This window comes from Mercenaria mercenaria, chromosome 8 (assembly GCF_021730395.1).
Source record: "Mercenaria mercenaria strain notata chromosome 8, MADL_Memer_1, whole genome shotgun sequence".
Lineage (NCBI taxonomy): Eukaryota > Metazoa > Mollusca > Bivalvia > Venerida > Veneridae > Mercenaria > Mercenaria mercenaria.
Genome location: NC_069368.1, coordinates 11807501 through 11830453, shown reverse-complemented (window position 1 = coordinate 11830453; position 22953 = coordinate 11807501). Strand labels below are relative to the sequence as shown.

The 22953-nt window shown below is 35.8% G+C and overlaps 1 protein-coding gene across 1 annotated transcript in view; it reads left to right on the top strand.

The window, feature by feature from the left end:
- LOC123523044 (uncharacterized) overlaps positions 1-22953 on the top strand; it is a 138250-nt gene that overhangs the window by 70853 nt on the left and 44444 nt on the right. The window contains exon 14 of the mRNA XM_053550333.1: positions 14105-15199. Within this exon, the coding sequence (XP_053406308.1) occupies positions 14105-15199 (1095 nt within the window). The remainder of the gene's footprint in view (positions 1-14104; positions 15200-22953) is intronic.

Below are 22953 nucleotides of genomic sequence, written 5' to 3'. Positions count from 1 at the left end.
AATTTTAAGGGACAGAATGGTAAACATGTATTGGACAGATAGGTTGTTTTTAAAGATGTTCGTTTTCTAAAAATTTCTGTGGTTTTGTGATATACTGCTAAACCTTAAGGGAAGTGATAAGTTAGTTTTAAGAGTTAGGTCCATGTTTCGGAGAAAAAAGAGCAAACATCATCAAATCATAGAAAAAAAGCATAATGTTTTACATGAAAATTTAACAGCATCTAAAACATTTATATTATTCTACAAAACCATTGTCAATTTACTCATATATGTATTGAATTCTGGAAAGGGACTGCATGAAGGGGCCACACCCTTACAGAAGCAAGCCTCTGTGGCGTACATGCTGCGTATTTGCTGTGTATATGCCGCGAACACAGTAGTACGCTAGAGGAGTACATTTTACATACACCGCATGCCGCGTACATGCCGCGTACTATTTCGACGAGTACACAGCATGTACGCAGGAGGTCACTAGTACACTTCAAGTACGCAGCAAAGACTCTGAAAATTTAAGGAGTACACTGCATGTACGCAGGAGGGACTTGTATAAGAAAATAGTACACTGCATGTACACCGCAGATACTTTGAAATTTGTGCAGTACACTTCATATACGCGTGAAAGACTTGTACAATTTCTTTTGGCATTTATACTTAGTTTTTTTTATAAGTTAAAGTCTGAAGTAAACTTCATATACGCGGGAGGGACTTGTTAATTTTCTTTTGGTGTCTATACTTTGAATTTTTTTAGGTAAAAGTCTGAAGTACACTTCATGCAGGAAGGACTTGTACATTTTTTTTTTTTTTGGAAGCAAGAACTTGATTTCCGAGTAACTTTTATCTTAATAGCATAGAATAGTTCAGATTACTGGTATTCTGAACAATGAAAATTTGCCAAACTATTTGCAATGTTCATTTGTGAAGCTTACATCTTGGTGATTTCTGAGCTGCACCTTGCATGCAGTGTAAAAATATATTTTCTTTTTCATTTTGAATTAATCCTGGAGCTTTCTAACTTGGATAATTGAAAAGCCTTATTTGAACTTCGTTGCATTACATTTTGTAATACATGAAATAATTACCAAGATAATGCCTCAACAGCGTCCGAATGAGAAGAATTAATAGCTCTCACTGTTATTTGAATACTCTTAAGCAAAACACCATTCTATCATGTTTTATAAAGGCTTTAATGCTCATTATGTTAACTCATTAAGGCCTCACCAAATTAAAAAGTTGTTCATCGGATTTGCCGCTCGTATATTTTCAGAACGTTTTTGGCTAATTGCGCTCACCCCATTGGAAAAAATCAATCCAAATTTTTTTGGTGCGCTACTTTTTACGGATGTAAAAGTGTATAAATGCTTATATAATTCCAGTCCTAGATTGTTCTCAGATGGATTTTAATCAAATAAATACATACTACGCACACATCGTCTATAATAAATCATAACACTTATATTTAGTTGCATTAAAGTTGTTTCCCCTTGATGCAGTTACGCCATTTTCTTCAAATGTTTACCAAATTTCATGCTACAAAACTTGATTTATTTCATTGAAAAGTAGATGAAGAAAAGCATACTAATTTATTTGATAACATCAATCTACATTATTTTGGTAAGGGTAAATACTTATTGATGCATGTCACTTATTCTTTTTTCTGTTTTTTTCTGTCCAAATGATCAGCATTTGCATACGAAAGTTGGTGGGGTAAGGAATTTACATTATCACAGTTTCGCCACAAGAGTACACAGCATGTATGCAGCAGGAGTACACAGCATGTACGCCGCAGGACTCGGGCCAGGAGTACACCACATGTACGCCGCAGGAGTACACAGCATGTACGCCGCAAGAGTACACAGCATGTACGCCGCAGGGGTAGTACACCGCAGGCTCATTTGCATGTGAAAAGTGTATGTGCCGCGTACATGCTGTGTACTATTTCCCGCATACTAAATTCCTCCAGCGTACATCCTGTGTACTATGTAGTCCACAGCATGTACGCAGCAAGTAGTACGCGGCAGAGCTCATTTGCATGTCAAAAGTGTACTACAAACGTACTATCGGTGTATGTGCGGTGTATATCCTGCGTACTATTTAAAGCCCTTGATTTCAGTACACATCATGTACGCATCATATACGCTGTATGTACACAGCAAGAGTACGCAGCAGGCCTTTTTCTTCTGTAAGGGCACTTCTGGACAGTTCAGCACCTTTAAAAACTCACCATTTTTAAAAAGAAGTTATATGTCTTCGTTTTGATGCATTTACAACATACCAGTATTTAAACTTAACATAACCAGGTAAAACATCGTTTTTGACAATTGTTTACATTTATTTCTTTACAAATGACATTCTTTTTTAAAGGGGGGCAACTCTTTTAAAATATTTTAAGTATCCAACTCTATGGGACAGAACATTAAAACATGTATTGGACAGATAAGTTGTTTGTCAAGATGCTGTTCGTTTTATACTAAAAATTTCTGTTATTTTCTGATATCCTGCTAAACCATAACATACCATGATTTATTTTCCCTGAATCCGAACAGCATAGGCAATGTTATGGCAGTAATGCATTTCCTTTAATGACTCCAGAACCCTGGTGGTGGGTTAAATGATAAATCATGGACCCTGTGCCCCCAGTATTAGCGGTCAAAGGGTTCTAGTAGTTGGGCTTGCTGAATTTTGTCTTGATTTTATCATATTATGTGCCTGCATACTGTGTTACTTTGATAAAAGTTTTATTTGAAAAAGAACTTTTTATACACTTAGACTGGTCGTAACACTTGAGAATAATAAATCTGTAGAATTAAATATTATTAAGTTAGGATTTTGATATACTTAACATTTTCGCAGTAGCCAGGTATGTCTATCAAAGTTATAGACTTCGCTGACCTCTCTATCAAATATTGCCCTGTTTACACACGGACATTCCTCTTTGCGATAGTAAGGGTAGCCACAATGTTTGCTTTCGGATACCCGATTGAAATCGTCCTATTGTTATCGGTAACACAAACTTTAAAATGGATTTAGATCATACTTGTTATAGGGATGGTTAATTGTGTAATTTATCATTATATTTGCTAATATTCATGACAATAGAAGGATTATCTTGTTTATTTAGAAGATAAAAACGCTTGTACTTTGCTCATTGATAGGTAAGATGTTTCCAGTAGATAGAAAAAAATTGAAAAAAAAAATTACCATGTTTGTAAAGATGTTATATTTTCTGTTATATGACTGTATTGTTAATGCTTACATTATGCCTTATAAAAATGGTTGGTCTTTCCTAGAGCTATATTGAACACATAGTCAAAACTTTCAAAAAAAAAAGTATTCTCATAAAAATATTTTCATTTATTTCTTTTATATTTCAGGCTAACACAAATCGAGAGCACTGATCCAAGTATTCTGTCAAGATGGACAACATTTCTGTAAGATTTTACATTTGAAATGTTTCTTGTTTCCAGAAAAGATTTTTTTGTCTGCAGTGTTTGAAAAGTATACACCATCAAATAATTGCATGTCAACATTATGCTCTTCCAAAAATATAAACCATTGTTGAATCAACATTTATTTCTTCAAAAAGTTTTATGTTCTTGTATAATTATTATAAGTATTTACCTGGCATTTGTGAATGTTCCTTATAATTTATATCCATAAATTGTTTTAAATTACATGTAATTTTGCGTTGTCCAGACATAAATAGCAACATAACTATTATATTTAAACCAATACAGAATGTGTGACATATAGCTTGGAGGATAAAGCTTTTAGCTGCTAATCTTGGTGGGTTGTGAGTTTGAGTCTTACATGTGGCAGTATCATTTTATTTTGAATAGTTTTAGATAATTTATCTGCATAACTTACTAACAAGTCAGGTTGCCATGTTAATCACGATTTCTAAAAGGACCAGTTATTGAAAAAAATATGCTATTCAGTAATATTATGTTAATCAATTTAAAAAAAATATCCACCAAGAAATCTTTTATATAACTTTGATCAAGAAATAGTTTTTATTGTCAGCATATCCATGAATAATTAACTACATTTTGTGTATAAAACATTGTGACCAAAAATAAAGTACAAAACTGAATTTGAACTTATGGCCACTTGCCTAGGGATCTGAGATCTTACGACTGTGCCATTGTGTCATCAGTTGTCCTCGTACTACAATTTTTCTGATAAAATACTTGCTGAAATTATGAAAACACCCAAATCATTGGCAAAGATTAATTAGTGCCAGGTAAATACTTATGCATAATAACACATTTATTTACATGATCATTGTGAGAACTTTTATAAGCTAGCTTAATATCTGTTACAAGTCATTTAGGTTGCTGAAATAGGTCATATGGTCAAATTTGTAAAATATTTCATGGATTTAATGATTTATTTATTTTAAAGATATAAATATTTTAAATTTTGAACAAAACAAAAAAATCATATACAATTTACCCCCAAGCAGAAGCTCCCTAGAACATTTTTAGTTAATTTGGGGGAAGTGTTCATTTTGCCCATATTTAATAAGGAAGATTTAATATTTTTGTTTTGTTTCGTTGGCACACCGACACATTTATAGTCTTTATGGCGACTTTCCAACTGTTATGGCAGAGGAAGACCCCAGGTGCCTCTCCGTGCATTATTTCATCATGGGCGGTCACCTGGGTAGAACCACAACCTTTGTTAAGCCAGCAGGATGTCTTCCTCACTTGAAGAATTCAGTGTCCCCAAGTGAGGTTTAAATCCGTAGTGGTGAGGGGCAAGTGATTCGAAGTCGGCGACCTTAACTACTTGGCCTATTTAAAGAAAAGTGGGTATATTGTTTGGCTCAGACCAATAATTGCTCCAAAATTAGTTAAGATACTCATATGGGAACAATACATGTTATGAATGTCCCCCAGTTGCTTTGATAGCTCTGTATATGTATGTGTTATGTTGCTGGGTGATGGTTGCACAATGTGGTTTGTTGTCTTGTTGCAGGGTTGAACATGTGCTTTCTGCAGTGTGTGGTGACACAGACTCTCTGTGACAGATTTTACAGGTATTTTTGAAAACTATGTTTAATTTTGAAATGTTCCGGTTAAACACCGTAAGAATCTTCCACCGGTTTTAGATGCAGATGGGAATACCCAGAGCTAGGGTTACTGTTTAGGCTGTAACAAGGCTTATTTGGCAAACTAAGATATATTCATTTTGATATTTTTTTCATTTTTAGCTCGACTATTCGAAGAATAGTAGAGCTATTGGACTCGCCTGTGCGTCGGCGTCTGCGTCCGCATCGGCGTCCCAATTTGGTTAAGTTTTTATATGTAAGCTGGTATCTCAGTAACCACTTGTGGGAATGGATTGAAACTTCACACACTTATTCACTGTGATAAACTGACTTACATTGCACAGGTTCCATAACTCTATTTTGCTTTTTTACAAAATTATGCCCCTTTTTCAACTTAGAAATTTTTGGTTAAAGTTTTGTATGTAAGCTGGTAATCTCAGTACTCACTGATGGGAATGGATTGAAACTTCACACACTTGTTCACTGTCATGATCTGACATGCACTAAGCAGGGTTTTTTTTCCTTCAAAATTATGCCCCTTTTTCCACTTAGCTTTTTTTGGTTAAGTTTTTGTATGTAAGCTGGTATCTCAGTATCCACTAATGGGAATGGATTGAAACTTCACATACTTGTTCACTGTCATGATCTGACATGTAGTGCACAGGTCCCATAACTCTACTTTGCATTTTTACAAAATTATACCCCTTTTTCGACTTAGAAATTTTTGTTTAAGGTTTTGTATGTAAGCTGGTATCTCAGTTCTCACTAATGGTAATGGATTGAAACTTCACACACTTGTCCACTGTAATAAGCTTATATGCACAGTGCAGGTTCCATAACCCTGTTATTGCATTTTTACAAGATTATGCCCCTTTTTCGACTTTTGCCTTCATTCAATTGACAAGGCTGTTGAATAGTCGAGCGTTGCTCTTGTTTTTGGTTCCTTGTCCACTGTCTGGCTTCATAAAAATCATTAAAAGTCCTTCGCCAGATCAAAAATAGTCGAGGGACATTGATTTGATAAAAAAAAAAGTATCTGGACTGTTTTTATAACAATTTTCTTATTTTCTTTATTAAAGACTGTAAAATGCAGACTGTAGATTTGTAACCTACAGTTATGTATGTGACCTCTGAAAATATAATGGTTTATTTGTTTTGTTATATATTCTTTTTATTATACGCCCGTTTTGGAAAAAAATGGACGTATTATGTGATGACACGTGCATACGTCTGTCCGTCCATCATAATTTGTTTCCGGAGCATAACTTTATAACCATTAAAGGTATATACTTTAAACTTGGCATATAGGTAGATTACGAAAAGATGATGTGCACTGTGTTCGAACCGACTTTATAGGTCAAAAGTCAAGGTCACAAATTGAGATAAAATGTCAAAACCGTCTACCATATTTTGTATCCGGAGCATAACTAAAACACCATGCAAGGTATTGACTTTAAACTTGGCTTTTAGGGAGCTGGCGATAAGACAATGTGCAGAGCTTGTGAACAGGGTCTGTAGGTCAAAGGTCAAGGTCACAAATTTAGCTCAAAGGTCAAATCTGTCTGTCATATTTTATGTCCAGTGTATAATTTATTAACCATTCAAGGTATTGACTTCAAACTTTGGATGTGTAGAGTGCATGAACCATGGTGGTAGGTCAAAGGTCAAGGTCACTGCAAGGTCAAATTTGCCCATGATATTTCAGGTCCAGAGCATAACTTAAAAAATATTAGAGGTATTGACTTGAAACTTGGAATAAAGGCAGGTGGCGATGAGACGATGTGCAGACTGCAACAATCTGCATTACTATCCCCCCATCAACCCCGCTGCAAAAAAACTTTTTTTTTTCATTTTACCCTTAAATATTCTGTCACTACCGCCGCCCGCACACACACATTTCCCACAGAAATTTTTTTCTAAAATTTTGCTTTTTCTTAAATTTTGCTTCCGTCCTCCTCTGATATAATCCTTCAGGTGTATATTGCCCTACTTGGCGGATCTCTTGTTTATTTTTGAATACAGTTAAAATTGAGACGAGTGAAAGTTCATTGAGATTTATTCTGTCATCAATACTTTTTACATTGTAATGTGCTATCCCATTGATAAGAAAAGGCATTAGAAAACAAGTGATTTTTGGCCCTAAATATATTTTTTTAAATTGCATTTTAATAGTTATAGTTAAAACTCAATCTGTTGATTATTAAAAGATTATTGAGAAAGGTTTATAGAAATCTTGATGTAACAATGAATAGGAGAAATGTTTGTATTATTTGAAAATATTTAATGGAATTTTGATCCATTTATGTTATGTTTTCCTTTAAATTTGATAACATTAGATCCTCATACAAACTGCCATTTGATAATTTAATCACATTCAATTTATGCAGGGTAATTGGTATTCATTCAGGGTAATTTCAGAGTTATACTATATATACATATATCTGGATAGAAGACTGATAAACAGTCAGAAATCAGAATAGCACAACATTAAGATGTTTCAAAATGTAAACAAACAAAAGAAAAAAGAATTACATAAAATAAAATCCATATATAACATTTTCGATACAGACAGTAATTCCAGGGTGGCCAAGCAGTTGCGCACAGGATTTCGGACTTGACTTACTTTTTTCATAAGTTTGATTCCCAGGCCAGTAGAGTATTACTTTGAAAACATATTTGATTTCTTTTTTTTAACATAATTTCTGTTAATTTACATTAATTTGGTAGAAAATAAACATACATAATTATGTTTAAATACAATTTGCTGTTTTATGATTAAGTATGTAATATTTTTTTATTTTAATGATGATTTTATAAGCAATTCTGATCATGGTCTTCACTGTTCACTATTTAGTCATAAGTTTTCAGTAAACACTCCTCGAATAATAAATTGTATTGCCCAAATTGAACAATCATGACATTATAGAAATTTAGCAGAGTAGGGGTTAAAAAACTGCAAAAAGTGAGAGAGAAAAATCATAGTTTAAATGTAAACCCAAATTAATTATTCTGGTAATGTCTGAACTGTGTAACAGAACAACAAAAAGAATATTGTGAAAGCATTTAGTTTCTTGGGAGACTAAATGTTGTCGATTTCTTGGTTTCTCAGATCTGCAAAATTTCACCTAAACAAACAAATAAAAGTTCCATTCATTTGATTTTCAAAATTTGAAATCTACATATTCATATTCCAATGAAAGAGTCAGTTTTTCCCCAAACTGCAAAATTTTGTGCCCGCGAAAATAAATGATTTCCTAGTACTTTGCTTTAAGCATCTTTCCCGAATTCCAAAGCTGATAAAGTTGATAATGCAATTTTGAAATCAAATTACTATAAATAATACATACACCATGATACTGATAATTTGATAACAAACTGTCACTAATGAAATGATACAATACTAAAGTAACATATGTTCCGACAATAGTTCAATTAAATCACTGTTCAATATTTACCCGAGCGGTATCTGTTTGTTTCATTACTTTAGCTAACAATGGGATGATATTATTGATTGAAAATTCAATTATCGTTACCCAGTTTGAGGCAGATTGTTTTGGTCCAATATCATCTTACCTGACAGAGCCGATTTGCAGCTACTGGTTGAGATTGACTTCAATATCTTGTCTTGAATTATTTATGTATTTGTGCAGGTAATCTTTTTCTTTTTCGCAATATGTCGAGGCAAAGGTTCTCAAATATCAGCCATTGATGTCTCTTTCTTAAGAAAAAAGAAATATATAATTGATGTGGTCTTTTTTGTGAAGTTTGTCGACAAACTTGGGATGTACAGTAGGTTTAGTATGAATTGCAAAGTAGTGGAATCTAAATAAAACACAAACAATTTCTTTTGGACTTTTCAAGGAGTATACAAAGTCATTTGTGTAGTGTTTGATAAAAGATTATTGTAAGTAACTCGGTGTATAGTCAAAACATGTGGTGTAAGGTTTGTTGAAAATCTTCTATAGTCATTGATTTGTAATGAAATGATGGATGTATTTATCATCAGAGAATTAAGATAAATCAATGCAAATTCAAAAATGGATTAATTTTTAAGTAGTTTAAGTTGTAAGTTAACTATTCTACCATTATAATCATCATCATTATCACCATCATCACCTTTATTATGATTGTTGCCATCATAGTCATCACCATTATCAACGACATTACTGTCATCATAATCAACATTTTCATCACCTCTGCCATCATCACAATCATCATCATTGCCAATATCATCAACATTACTGTCAAAATTATCATAATTACCATTATCACTACCATCACCATCACCACCACCATCTTCATCATCATTAATATTATCAAATTCGTGTTAATTTTGTGCCATGGTTATGCTGTTTCTGCTAGTATTATAGAATCCAACAGTGTATTTTGTTCATTTTCATTTACAATGCTAACAGAAGCATTTTCAAAACAGAAAATTTGAAAAATATATTTGATGTATGTGACTGTTGTAAGATATGTTCTCTTGATTAAAATTTTGATTACATTTATACAGATAAATTTGTTTTTAGCTCACCTGTCACATAGTGACAGGGTGAGCTTTTCTGATCGCCCTTCATTCGTCCACAGTTTCTTGTCTGCACGATAGTGGTTTCATTTATGATTTTATTTTAACCAAACTTGCACACAACTTGTATCACCATAAGATCTCGGTTCGTTTCTTGAACTGGCCAGATCCCATTATGGGTTCCAGAGTTATGGCCCCTGAAAGGGCCAAAATTAGCTATTTTGATCTTCTCTGCACAATAGCAGCTTTATTTATGATTTGATTTGTACCAAACTTGCACACAACTTGTATCAGCATAAGATCTTGGTTCCTTTCTTGAACTGGCCAGATTCCTTTATGGGTTCAAGAGTTATGGCCCCTGAAAGGGCCAAAATTAGCTATTTTGACCTTGTCTGCACAAAAGCAGCTTTATTTATGATTTGGTTTTTACCAAACTTGCATACAACTTGTATCACCATAAGATCTTGGTTCCTTTCTTGAACTGGCCAGATTTCATGATGGGTTCCAGAGTTATGGCCCCTGAAAGGGCTAAAAATTAGCTATTTTGACATTGTCTGCACAATAGCAGCTTTATTTATGATTTGATTTTTACCAAACTTGCACACAACTTGTATCACCATAAGGTCTTGGTTCCTTTCTTGAACTGGCCAGATCCAATTATGGGTTCCAGAGTTATGGCCCCTGAAAGGGCAAAAATTAGCTATTCTGACTTTGTCTGCACAATAGCAGCTTTATTTATGATCGATTTTACCAAACTTGCACACAACTTGTATCACCATAAGATCTTGGTTCCTTTCTTGAACTGGCCAGATTCCTTTATGGGTTCCAGAGTTATGGCCCCTGATAGGGCCAGAATTAGCTATTTTGACCTTGTCTGCACAATAGCAGCTTCATTTATGATTTGAATTTAATCAAACTTGCATAAAACTTGTGTCACCATAAGATCTTGGTTCCTTTCTTGAACCAGCCAGTTCCCATTATAGGTTCCAGAGTTATGGTCCCTGATAGGGCCAGAATCAGCTATTTTGACCTTGTCTGCACAATAACAGCTTCATTTATGATTTGATTTTAACCAAACTTGCACACAACTTGTATCACCATAAGATCTCGATTCCTTTTTATATGCCCTAAGGGACGTATTATGTTATCGCCTGGGTGTCTGTCCGTCTGTCTGTCTGTTGGTTAGCAATTCCTCTTCCGCTCTGTAACTCTTGAACCCCTTGAAGGATTTCAAAGAAACCTGACACAAATGTTCACCTCATTGAAATGATGTGCAGAGTGCATGTTTCGGATGGCTCACTTTAAGGTCAAGATCATGCTTAGGGGTCAAAGGTCATATGACTTTGCTTTTATTTGGCAGATCCTTCTTTTGTTCACTTACAATAATTTTTTTAAATTACTTCCCTTTTATGTTACTGTAAATAGCTTATTTAGTAAATTTCTCATTATTGGCCGAAGAGAAAAACCGAGACCACTTTTTTGTGGTACAACATGGATGATACTTCCAATTTTTAGGTGTTTTTTTACATATCTGTACCTTTAAGAAAATTACAATTATATTTTCTCATGATTCTTTTGATTGATCTTGATTGTGATTTTTTGACCTTCTTGTCCTTAAGTGCAATGATAACAGGTGAGCGATATAGGGCCATTATGGCCCTCTTGTCTTTGAATAAATTTTCAAATGTGAAATACAGTACAACCTCTTCAGAGTTGACTTCTCTTAAGCAAAAACCTCTCTATAACAACATCATCAAAATATCCCCAAGCTGAAATATACTATCAAATCTACCTCTCCCCTTACAGAAGCAAGCCTCTGTGGCGTACATGCTGCGTATTTGCTGTGTATATGCCGCGAACACAGTAGTACGCTAGAGGAGTACATTTTACATACACCGCATGCCGCGTACATGCCGCGTACTATTTCGACGAGTACACAGCATGTACGCAGGAGGTCACTAGTACACTTCAAGTACGCAGCAAAGACTCTGAAAATTTAAGGAGTACACTGCATGTACGCAGGAGGGACTTGTATAAGAAAATAGTACACTGCATGTACACCGCAGATACTTTGAAATTTGTGCAGTACACTTCATATACGCGTGAAAGACTTGTACAATTTCTTTTGGCATTTATACTTAGTTTTTTTTATAAGTTAAAGTCTGAAGTAAACTTCATATACGCGGGAGGGACTTGTTAATTTTCTTTTGGTGTTTATACTTTGAATTTTTTTAGGTAAAAGTCTGAAGTACACTTCATGCAGGAAGGACTTGTACATTTTTTTTTTTTTTTGGAAGCAAGAACTTGATTTCCGAGTAACTTTTATCTTAATAGCATAGAATAGTTCAGATTACTGGTATTCTGAACAATGAAAATTTGCCAAACTATTTGCAATGTTCATTTGTGAAGCTTACATCTTGGTGATTTCTGAGCTGCACCTTGCATGCAGTGTAAAAATATATTTTCTTTTTCATTTTGAATTAATCCTGGAGCTTTCTAACTTGGATAATTGAAAAGCCTTATTTGAACTTCGTTGCATTACATTTTGTAATACATGAAATAATTACCAAGATAATGCCTCAACAGCGTCCGAATGAGAAGAATTAATAGCTCTCACTGTTATTTGAATACTCTTAAGCAAAACACCATTCTATCATGTTTTATAAAGGCTTTAATGCTCATTATGTTAACTCATTAAGGCCTCACCAAATTAAAAAGTTGTTCATCGGATTTGCCGCTCGTATATTTTCAGAACGTTTTTGGCTAATTGCGCTCACCCCATTGGAAAAAATCAATCCAAATTTTTTTGGTGCGCTACTTTTTACGGATGTAAAAGTGTATAAATGCTTATATAATTCCAGTCCTAGATTGTTCTCAGATGGATTTTAATCAAAATAAATACATACTACGCACACATCGTCTATAATAAATCATAACACTTATATTTAGTTGCATTAAAGTTGTTTCCCCTTGATGCAGTTACGCCATTTTCTTCAAATGTTTACCAAATTTCATGCTACAAAACTTGATTTATTTCATTGAAAAGTAGATGAAGAAAAGCATACTAATTTATTTGATAACATCAATCTACATTATTTTGGTAAGGGTAAATACTTATTGATGCATGTCACTTATCTTTTTTCTGTTTTTTTCTGTCCAAATGATCAGCATTTGCATACGAAAGTTGGTGGGGTAAGGAATTTACATTATCACAGTTTCGCCACAAGAGTACACAGCATGTATGCAGCAGGAGTACACAGCATGTACGCCGCAGGACTCGGGCCAGGAGTACACCACATGTACGCCGCAGGAGTACACAGCATGTACGCCGCAAGAGTACACAGCATGTACGCCGCAGGGGTAGTACACCGCAGGCTCATTTGCATGTGAAAAGTGTATGTGCCGCGTACATGCTGTGTACTATTTCCCGCATACTAAATTCCTCCAGCGTACATCCTGTGTACTATGTAGTCCACAGCATGTACGCAGCAAGTAGTACGCGGCAGAGCTCATTTGCATGTCAAAAGTGTACTACAAACGTACTATCGGTGTATGTGCGGTGTATATCCTGCGTACTATTTAAAGCCCTTGATTTCAGTACACATCATGTACGCATCATATACGCTGTATGTACACAGCAAGAGTACGCAGCAGGCCTTTTTCTTCTGTAAGGGTCCAGAACAACAACCTCTACTTAACAGTCAATATTTGTATCTCCCAAAGGGTGTTGCTCTACAGAGGTTGCACTGTAGATGCCAGAAAAGATAATAGGCACTCTAAAAGATTTCTGAATTTCTAATGAGTTCAGGTCATGTTTTCTACAAAAACCTGACAACTTCCACACACACTTCCACTGGAGAAGAATGAATTAATTCAGATGTGTCCTTAGTTAAGTTCACTTTATAATGGGGTTACTGGAGTTGAAACCAATGAAAGATATATTAAGTTGATTTCTTCATGAATATGTAAATCAGGCAAATAAGAATATGTAAATTTTTTGGTCTGTGTTGCAGTTTCAGTCTTTATTGCATTATATTATGGACGTGGGCTTTATGACTTAGGCCATGTAAAATTAATTGCTAGATTTTATAAAGTCTAGACAAGACATCCAAATTTAGTTTTATGGATCTGCCCTGTCATATATTATGACATTGAATTATGAATTAAGTTTTAACTGTTTAGGACAAAGTAAAATTTTGTATTGAGATAATATTAATGCATATTCCCAACTGCTTCAAATAAAATTATGTTATTTGAAAAGATGACAAAATCAATGGAAAATACGTTTACTTAGTTTTCAGTCATGCATTTAAGTCAAGCTTAAACTTCCCTATAATGAAAACATTCTCATCATGTAAACAATTTATAACTGCTACATACCTATTGGTTGCTAATTTTGAAATTTCGTGTTGAAAAGGCAAAAGTTACAGAACTAGAATTGGAAAAGGCAAAAGTAACAGAACTAGAATTTACCAGTATTTAAGGCTTGATAAGTTCTCTTTTATTCAACAGAATTGTTCAATTTTCAGGAAAAGTCTTTGTCCCCAAGAGGAAGAACTGGTTTCCTCGGGTTAGATTTTGGAAAATACCTAATCAGCAGTGACCGACGCCGGGCCACAATGGAAAGCGATAACACTACTGGTACAGAATCAGATACGTCGGAGTGGGATCTTGCTAATGCTGCTTTAACTTCCGAATACAGCGAGGACTCGGACGATTATGGCATTTATTACGGTGATGAACATATGTATGATACATCAATTGGTGGGAACCAGGAATCAAGTCAGAGGTTTACTGGGAACCAGATGTCAGACAGACAAACGAATCTTCAGATGCGTAAAATTCTGAACCAGATGAATATGTCTGCTGCGGACAGTGGTTACAGTGGATCGTCGACGCTTTATCCTATACATGAAACTGGTTTAACAACAACTGATAGCTCTGGAAATGATGAAAATTCTGATGGAACAATTTCGGATTCTGGTTCCCCAGTTCATACTGGTTACCCTGTGTATGGGAGGTACCAGAAATTACCCAGTCAAGGTGATGCAAAAGATGAAAATGTTATGGAAACAGAAGATGGGGTTGATAATTTAATGCTACACAGACTTCCTGGTGAAAATCTCGGTATGATTCTAGGTATTGAAGGTGGGAAGGATGGTGTTGGAACAGTTACGTCTGTTGCTGTTAAAAGTGTCACACTAGGTGGCGCTGCGTACAGAGCAACAGGAAGTAGTAAGGGGATTTGTGTTGGAGACGACATTGTGATGGTAAATGGATTAGATTTGCAGACCCTTTCTCATGATGAATGTATTCAAGTGTTCAAAGATATGCCACTTCGTGTTTCACTGGGTATCAAACGTGGACAAAAAGATCTACCTCCTTTTTCAGTCTCGCCACTTCCTATTCAGAACAAAAATGAGAAAAGTCAGAAATTGGGAAAAAGTTCAAACTCAAAGTCTGAAGTTCCTGTTCAAGTTACACGCAGACGCGATGGATCAGACAGTGAAGATGATGGTTTTGGCGGCTTTGCAATGTATAATGTGATGATTGATAAAGATCCAGATGAAAACCTGGGCATTAGTATTGTACCAAGCTATGGCTCAACAAGGGAATACTATCAGGTAAGGGCAAATTTCTAAAAAAAAATAGTTTCTGTTGTACTGAGGGAAACAGACTATATTGTGTAACAGTGGTGATATTTTGTGAGATGCTCACCAGTGCACCGGCAGTATGTTGACATCCATATTAGGAATTGATTTGGCCATCAGTTTCCCTTGAACATTATTTTGTGAATTGGAGGAAAGAAAGTATAATATTTTGATAATTTGATGCCAATCATTAACAGGAGAACAGTATGAACTGCAGTTGTTGGACTTCATAGGGTGATTGCCACTGGTCATTAGGTGACTCCCTATGCTTTGAGGGTCAGTAGTTCAAAGGTCATGGCCATTTTAACCTAAGGTCTTAAAAGGGTTGCTGAATAACTGAAGAGCACTTTGGTCTACAGCCCTCAAACTTAATAGGATGATTATTATGTAGTTAATAGATGACCCCTATAATTTTGGGGACCATTGGGTCAAAGGTCACAATAAGTTACAACTGGAGAATGCTTTAGCCTATAGGTGTTAAACTCAATCAGAATATGTTTTTTGAGTTCAGTACTTCATACCTCATGATCAAAGCAAATTGCATGTTGAATTTTGTTTTTTACAAAACAGCTCTTGCATCTTATCAGGTCAGTGTTATCGGTGGATTCCCCCCTGCTATAGTGGTCTGAAGCCCTAGCTAATTTTTACTATAGCAAATAAAATCTACCAGCCTACCCCACTCTGCTTCCACCTCCTACTCCAATAATTAATGAAACCCCTGTGATTCATGGCTTCTGTGGAACCAGGAGCCTTTAAAGCTCTGTTAATAAAGCATCTGACTTGCAAGGAGCGGGTTGTGGGTTCCAGTTCTACGCTGGGTGAATTTTTTTCCAATTTTTTGAAAATACAACAGTCTTATGATTTCAGTGTAGTAATTATGTCTCCCCCAGGAGACATATTGTTTTTGCCCTGTCTGTCCGTCCATCCTTCCGTCCGTCCGTTCGTACGTCACACTTCATTTCCGAGCAATAACTGGAGAACCATTTTACCTAGAACCTTTAAACTTCATAGGGTTGTAGGGCTGCTGGAGTAGACGACCCCTATTGTTTTTTGGGTCACTCCGTCAAAGGTCAAGGTCACAGGGGCCTGAACATTGAAAACCGTTTCCGATCAATAACTAGAGAACCACTTGACCCAGAATGTTGAAACTTCATAGGATGATTGGTCATGAAGAGTAGATGACCCCTATCGATTTTGGGGTCACTCCATTAAAGGTCAAGGTCACAGGGGCCTGAACATTGAAAACCATTTCCGGTCAGTAACTTAAGAACCACTTGAACCAGAATGTTGAAACTTAATAGGATGATTGGTCATAAAGAGAAGATGACCCCTAACGATTTTGGGGTCACTTTGTGAAAGGTCAAGGTCACAGGGGCCCGGACATTGAAAACCATTTCCGGTCAGTAACTTGAGAACCACTTGACCCAGAATGATGAAACTTCGTAAGATGATTGTATATGCAGAGTAGATGAACCCTAACGATTTTAGGGTCACTTTATGAAAGGTCAAGGTCACAGGGGCCTGAACATTGAAAACCATTTCCGGTCAGTAACTTGAGAACCACTTGACCCAGAATGTTGAAACTTAATAGGATGATTGGCCATAAAGAGAAGATGACCCCTAACGATTTTGGGGTCACTTTGTGAAAGGTCAAGGTCACAGGGGCCCGGACATTGAAAACCATTTCCGGTCAGTAACTTGAGAACCACTTGACCCAGAATGATGAAACTTCGTAGGATGATTGTTCATGCAGAGTAGATGAACCCTAACGATTTTAGGGTCACTCTGTTAAAGGTCAAGGCCACAGGGGCCTGAACATGGAAAACCATTTCCAATCAATAACTTGAGAACCTCTCGACCCAGAATGTTGAAACTTCTTAGGATGATTGTTCATGCAGAGTAAATGACCCTTATTGTTTTTGGGGTCACTCCGTTAAAGGTCAAGGCCACAGGGGCCAGAACATTGATAACCAGTTCCGATCAATAACTTGAGAACCACTTGACCCAGAATGTTGAGACTTCATAGGATGATTGTTCATGCAGAGTAAATGACCCTTAGTGTTTTTGGGGTCACTCCGTTAAAGGTCAAGGTCACAGGGGCCAGAACATTGATAACCAGTTCCAATCAATAACTTGAGAACCACTTGACCCAGAATGTTGAAACTTCATAGGATGATTGAACATGCAGAGTGGATGACCCGTATTGATTTTGGGGTCAGTTTATTAAAGGTCAAGGTCACAGTGGCCTGTTCATGTAAAATCATTTTATGGAAATAACTTGAGAACCACTTGACCTACAATGTTGAAACTTAATAGGATGATTGGACATGCAGAGTAGATGACCCCTATTTATTTTGAGGTCACTTGATCAAAGGTCAAGGTCACAGGAGCCTGAACAGTGACTTGAGAACCACTAGGCCACGAGTGTTGAAATTTAGGGGGATGACTGGACATGCCAAGTAGATGATCCCTATTGCAGCCAACCATCAGTGTCTCTTTGACTTTCGCTCCTGACCCCTATTGACTTCTTGCCTATAGGACTTTGCATTGGGGGAGACATGCGCTTTTTTACAAAAGCATTTTCTAGTTCTTCATTTACTTTATGTTAAATACTTGACATTATTATGTCACTTTATTTGTAAAAAGTATTTCCTACAGTTGTTAATGTGTAACCTGTTTACGCAGTGACAGGTCCGACATATGTGCAGATGCTCATTTGTGTTTAATAGATAGTTAAATTATTATCAGACAAAACTGGTTTGTGTTTATCACAACAAACTAGTTTTGAACATGTTTTATTGGGTAAAAAGCGAACTGGTTTGTTTTTTATTAGCTCACCTGTCACATAGTGACAAGGTGAGGTTTTGTGATCACCCTTCGTCCGTCGTCTGTCCTTGTCTGCACGATAGTGGTTTCATTCATGATTTTATTTTAACCAAACTTGCACACAACTTGTATCACCATAAGATCTCGGTTCCTTTCTTGAACTGGCCAGATCCCATTATGGGTTCCAGAGTTATGGCCCCTGAAAGGGCCAAAATCAGCTATTTTGACCTTGTCTGCACAATAGCAGCTTTATTTATGATTTGATTTTTACCAAACTGGCACACAATTTGTATCACCATAAGATCTTGGTTCCTTTCTTGAACTGGCCAAATTCCTTTATGGGTTCCAGAGTTATGGCCCCTGAAAGGGCCAGAATTAGCTATTTTGACCTTGTCTGCACAATAGCAGCTTCATTTATGATTTTATTTTAATAAAACTTGCACACAACTTGTATCTCTATAAGACCTTGTTCCTTTCTTGAACTGGCTAGATTCCATTATAGGTTCCAGAGTTATGGCCCCTGAAAGGGCCAGAATTAGCTATTTTGACCTTGTCTGCACAATAGCAGCTTCATTTATGATTTGAATTTAATCAGACTTGCACAAAACTTGTGTTGCCATAAGATCTCAGTTCCTTTGTTGAACTGGCCAGATCCCATAATGGGTTCCAGAGTTATGGCCCCTGAAAGGGCCAGAATTAGCTATTTTGACCTTGTCTGCACAGTAGCAACTTCATTTATGATTTTATTTTAACCAAACTTGCACACAACTTGTATCACCACAAGATCTTGGTTCCTTTCTTGAACTGGCCAGATTCCATCATGGGTTCCAGAGTTATGGCCCCTTAAAGGTCCAAAATTGGCTATTTTGGCTTTTGCAGCCATATAGAGACTTCATTTATGGTTTTATTTGATACAAACTTCCAAAATATCTTGAACAACAATAAATCTTGGAATCCATGACAAATCAGATCCAACTGTAGGTTCCAGAGTTATTTTATATCTAATTACCTCCCCTGATTGTAGTCAAAATGGATTTATATCAGTAAGTACTTATAGGACTTGTTTGAAATTTCATTATTGTCATTAGTTGGACTGAGCCAATCAGGGTAGATAACTATGGAATGATTTTATGTCAAATTACCTCCCTTTATTTCAAATTAAAATGGGTATATCTCCGTAACTAATGAAGATACTGATCTGAAATTTCATTTATGTCAACAGATTTATTTGGCAGATCCTTCTTTTGTACATTTTCTTTTTAATTACTTCCCTTTTACGTTACTATAAATAGCTTATTTTTAGTAACTTTTTTATTATTGGCCGTAGTGAAAAACCGAGACCACTTTTCTGTGGTACAACATGGATGATACCTCCAATTTTTAGGTGTATTTTGACATATCTGTACCTTGTAAGAATTTTTTTTTCTTTTTGGTTAAATTTCTTTCCTTTGTTGTTCCTGTCCTTTGGACTCAGATATTTTTTCTGAGGACCTTCTTGTCCTCAAGTGCAATGATAACAGGTGAGTGATATAGGGCCATCATGGCCCTCTTGTCTTAAGATAAAAAAGAAGTGATTGTTAACAAGTAGGATGATGCAGTTTTGTGTAGTATAGGCTGTATAGCTACAGATGAATACAATTACAGATAAATTCTTACGCATACTTAAGCAAGCATTCCATTAGCAATGTGTGTTTATGATGATTTTTCCAAACACCCAAGGATTAAACAGTTCATGCATATTAGAGTTAGGGCCCCTGTCAACAATGAACTATCTAAATATCTGAGAGAAATGGACACTCATGATTATTATGGTTTCTTTCTAATGTATATTTTATAATCTACTTATACATTGAAAAAGAAAAAAAAAATGCCCATTGGAAAAAAATGATAAAAAAATGTGCAGTTTTTGTAACATTTTTGGTGTATCCACGAAATTTTCTCAGAAAAAAAAACTTCTTTTAAATTTCGTGTGATCTTTTTAATTGTATTGTTTGTATCATTAATGTGCCTAAAATGAAAGTCTAAGAAAATTAAATCATTTTGTCATGAATTTTAATTCTTAGCTTGCTTCAGTAGACTATTCTTGGTTCTCAATAATTTCACTGGTCATGATATGATGGAGCAGGCCATGATGGAGCATGCATATTGACACACCTGAATGATTGCTGATATTGATGGAGTAATTTTATACTAAAGAAGATATCTGTAAATTAAAAAAAATCAGTCCATAGAAAACATCTCAAATAAAACCTCAATTAAGGGGAGGTAACTTTATGCAACACAAATTTGACTCTCTCTAAGAGTTCAATCCCTTTATGACCTTGACACTGCTCCATGATAAAAAGAAAAGTTTTGGAGCTCCAAAAGATGAAGAAAATGCAGGAGTGTGTATAACTTTTACACTTTGCAGATTTAAACAGAATCTTCTTAAGTAATGTGTGTTCATTACTGATTCATACACATTGACTTAGTTGCTACCTGCAGCAAGTCATGGATTCATGCATAGCATTTTAGGAAAAATTCAAGTCTTGAAGTTGAAGTTTAAAAATCTGACTGGTCCATGACAGTGTTAGAATCTTTGTACAGATGCTTTTGATTGATCAGACATAACTGAATTTTACTTAAACTAAAAGAAAATCATTGGAACAGAACTGTTCAAAATAGGTGCTAAGCTTTAGCTTGTAGATCTGGATAAAAATTCTTGGCAGTCTTACCATTCTTGGAGTTGTTTCCACATAGTTTACGGATTTTTTTGCCAATAATATTCAAACAAAACAGTGTAGACAACATGAATTTTTCACAGAAGAAAGCTAGGTTCTTCATTTACACCATACAACAGTCTTCATATTACGCCTGTGCTCATAACATGAAAGTAGATGAGGCCTCAACAGGGGCAAATAATTCCGTAATTATGTCTCCCACCACACAGTGGTGTGGGAGACATATTGATTTACTCCAGTCTGTGTGTGTGTCTCACAAAGCTTGTCCGCACTCGAGTCAAACATTTCTCATCCGATCTTCACCAAACTTGAACAAAATGTGTTTGACCATAAGACCTCGGCCAGGTTCGATAACTAGCCAAATCCGCCTAGGCACTTTTGAATTATGGCCCTTGAATTACTGATTGTGTCCGCTCATCTAAGCCATCTAATTGGGTCCATTCGTATAAACCATCTAGAGAAACTAGACATTTTTCATTGGGGCAGCTGTGGGAGACATGCGCTTTTCTCAAAAGCATCTCTAGTTAATATCTCAGTTAGTCCAAGTAGTTTTTCAGACCTTTCATTTTAACAGTAACTGTTGTAACCTTTCTATTTATGATTTTGCTATACATATATTCACAATTAAAACATAATTCTAAAGGGTGATAATTGTTTTGAAAAGTATTTTTCAAGAATTTATCAAATACTAGATTTATAAAACGCTTGTTAATATTATACAGTTACGTCAAGTTACGTTTTCAAGAATGACGTTTGCATCATATCACGCTAAAGATATAAATAACAACTTTCAAAACGAAAAAAAAGAAATGAACCCGGACCACAAGGTTGGTAGTCCAATGCCTTAACCAGTCGGCCATGGACATTACTTGCGCACCTCCTATTTTTTGAGTGCCTCCGCTGCCTCCATTTCCAGAGTTATTGCCCCTGAAATAGTCAAAAATGCACATTTTCACCTTGTGACGCACCTAACTCAAAAAGTGTATGATATAAATGGATGAAAACTTGCATGAGTCTTTTAATATCATGATATAAACTTGCGCACTACTTATTTTTCTTGGCTGGCTCCACCCCCTGTTTTCAAAGTTGAGGCCCCTGAAATAGTCAAAAATGCACATCTTCACCTAATAATGTGCCTAGCTAAAAAAGTATTTGATGTAAATTCATGAAACCTTGTTTGAGTCTTTATCATGATGTGATCTTGCACACTTGGCATTCTTCTTGGGAATCTTAGTGCTTGTTACAGAGTTATGGCCCTTGAAATAGCGAAAATAGTGGATTTTTTGTTTGTGATGCTCATAGCTCAAAAAATATATGGCCTAGAATAATGAATCTTTTTCATAAAATGTTTGTTGAGGCTATACCCCCTTAAGACTGCAAACATTTGAATTATTGCCCCTAATTTGTGACAGATGTACCAGTGGGGGCACACCTTGTGTCTAGTTAACTGATAATTTAAGGCCGTACTATTGAATAGGTCAATTTTTTCCCCTACTTTCACTGTTTTATTAGCTCACCTGACACAAAGTGACAAGGTGAGCTTTTGTGATCGCGCGGTGTCCGTCGTCCGTGCGTGCGTGCATCCGTAAACTTTTGCTTGTGACCACTCTAGAGGTCACATTTTTCATGGGATCTTTATGAAAGTTGGTCAGAATGTTCATCTTGATGATATCTAGGTCAAGCTCGAAACTGGGTCACGTGCCATCAAAAACTAGGTCAGTAGGTCTAAAAATAGAAAAACCTTGTGACCTCTCTAGAGGCCATATATTTCACAAGATCTTCATGAAAATTGGTCAGAATGTTCACCTTGATGATATCTAGGCCAAGTTCGAAACTGGGTCACATGCCGTCAAAAACCAGATCAGTAGGTCTAAAAATAGAAAAACCTTGTGACCTCTCTAGAGGCCATATATTTCACAAGATCTTAATGAAAATTGGTCAGAACGTTCACTTTGATGATATCTAGGTCAAGTTTGAAACTGGGTCACATGCCGTCAAAAACTAGGTCAGTAGGTCAAATAATAGAAAAACCTTGTGACCTCTCTAAAGGCCATATTTTTCATGGGATCTGTATGAAAGTTGGTCTGAATGTTCATCTTGATGATATCTAGGTCAAGTTCGAAACTAGGTCATGTGCGGTCAAAAACTAGGTCAGTAGGTCTAAAAATAGAAAAACCTTGT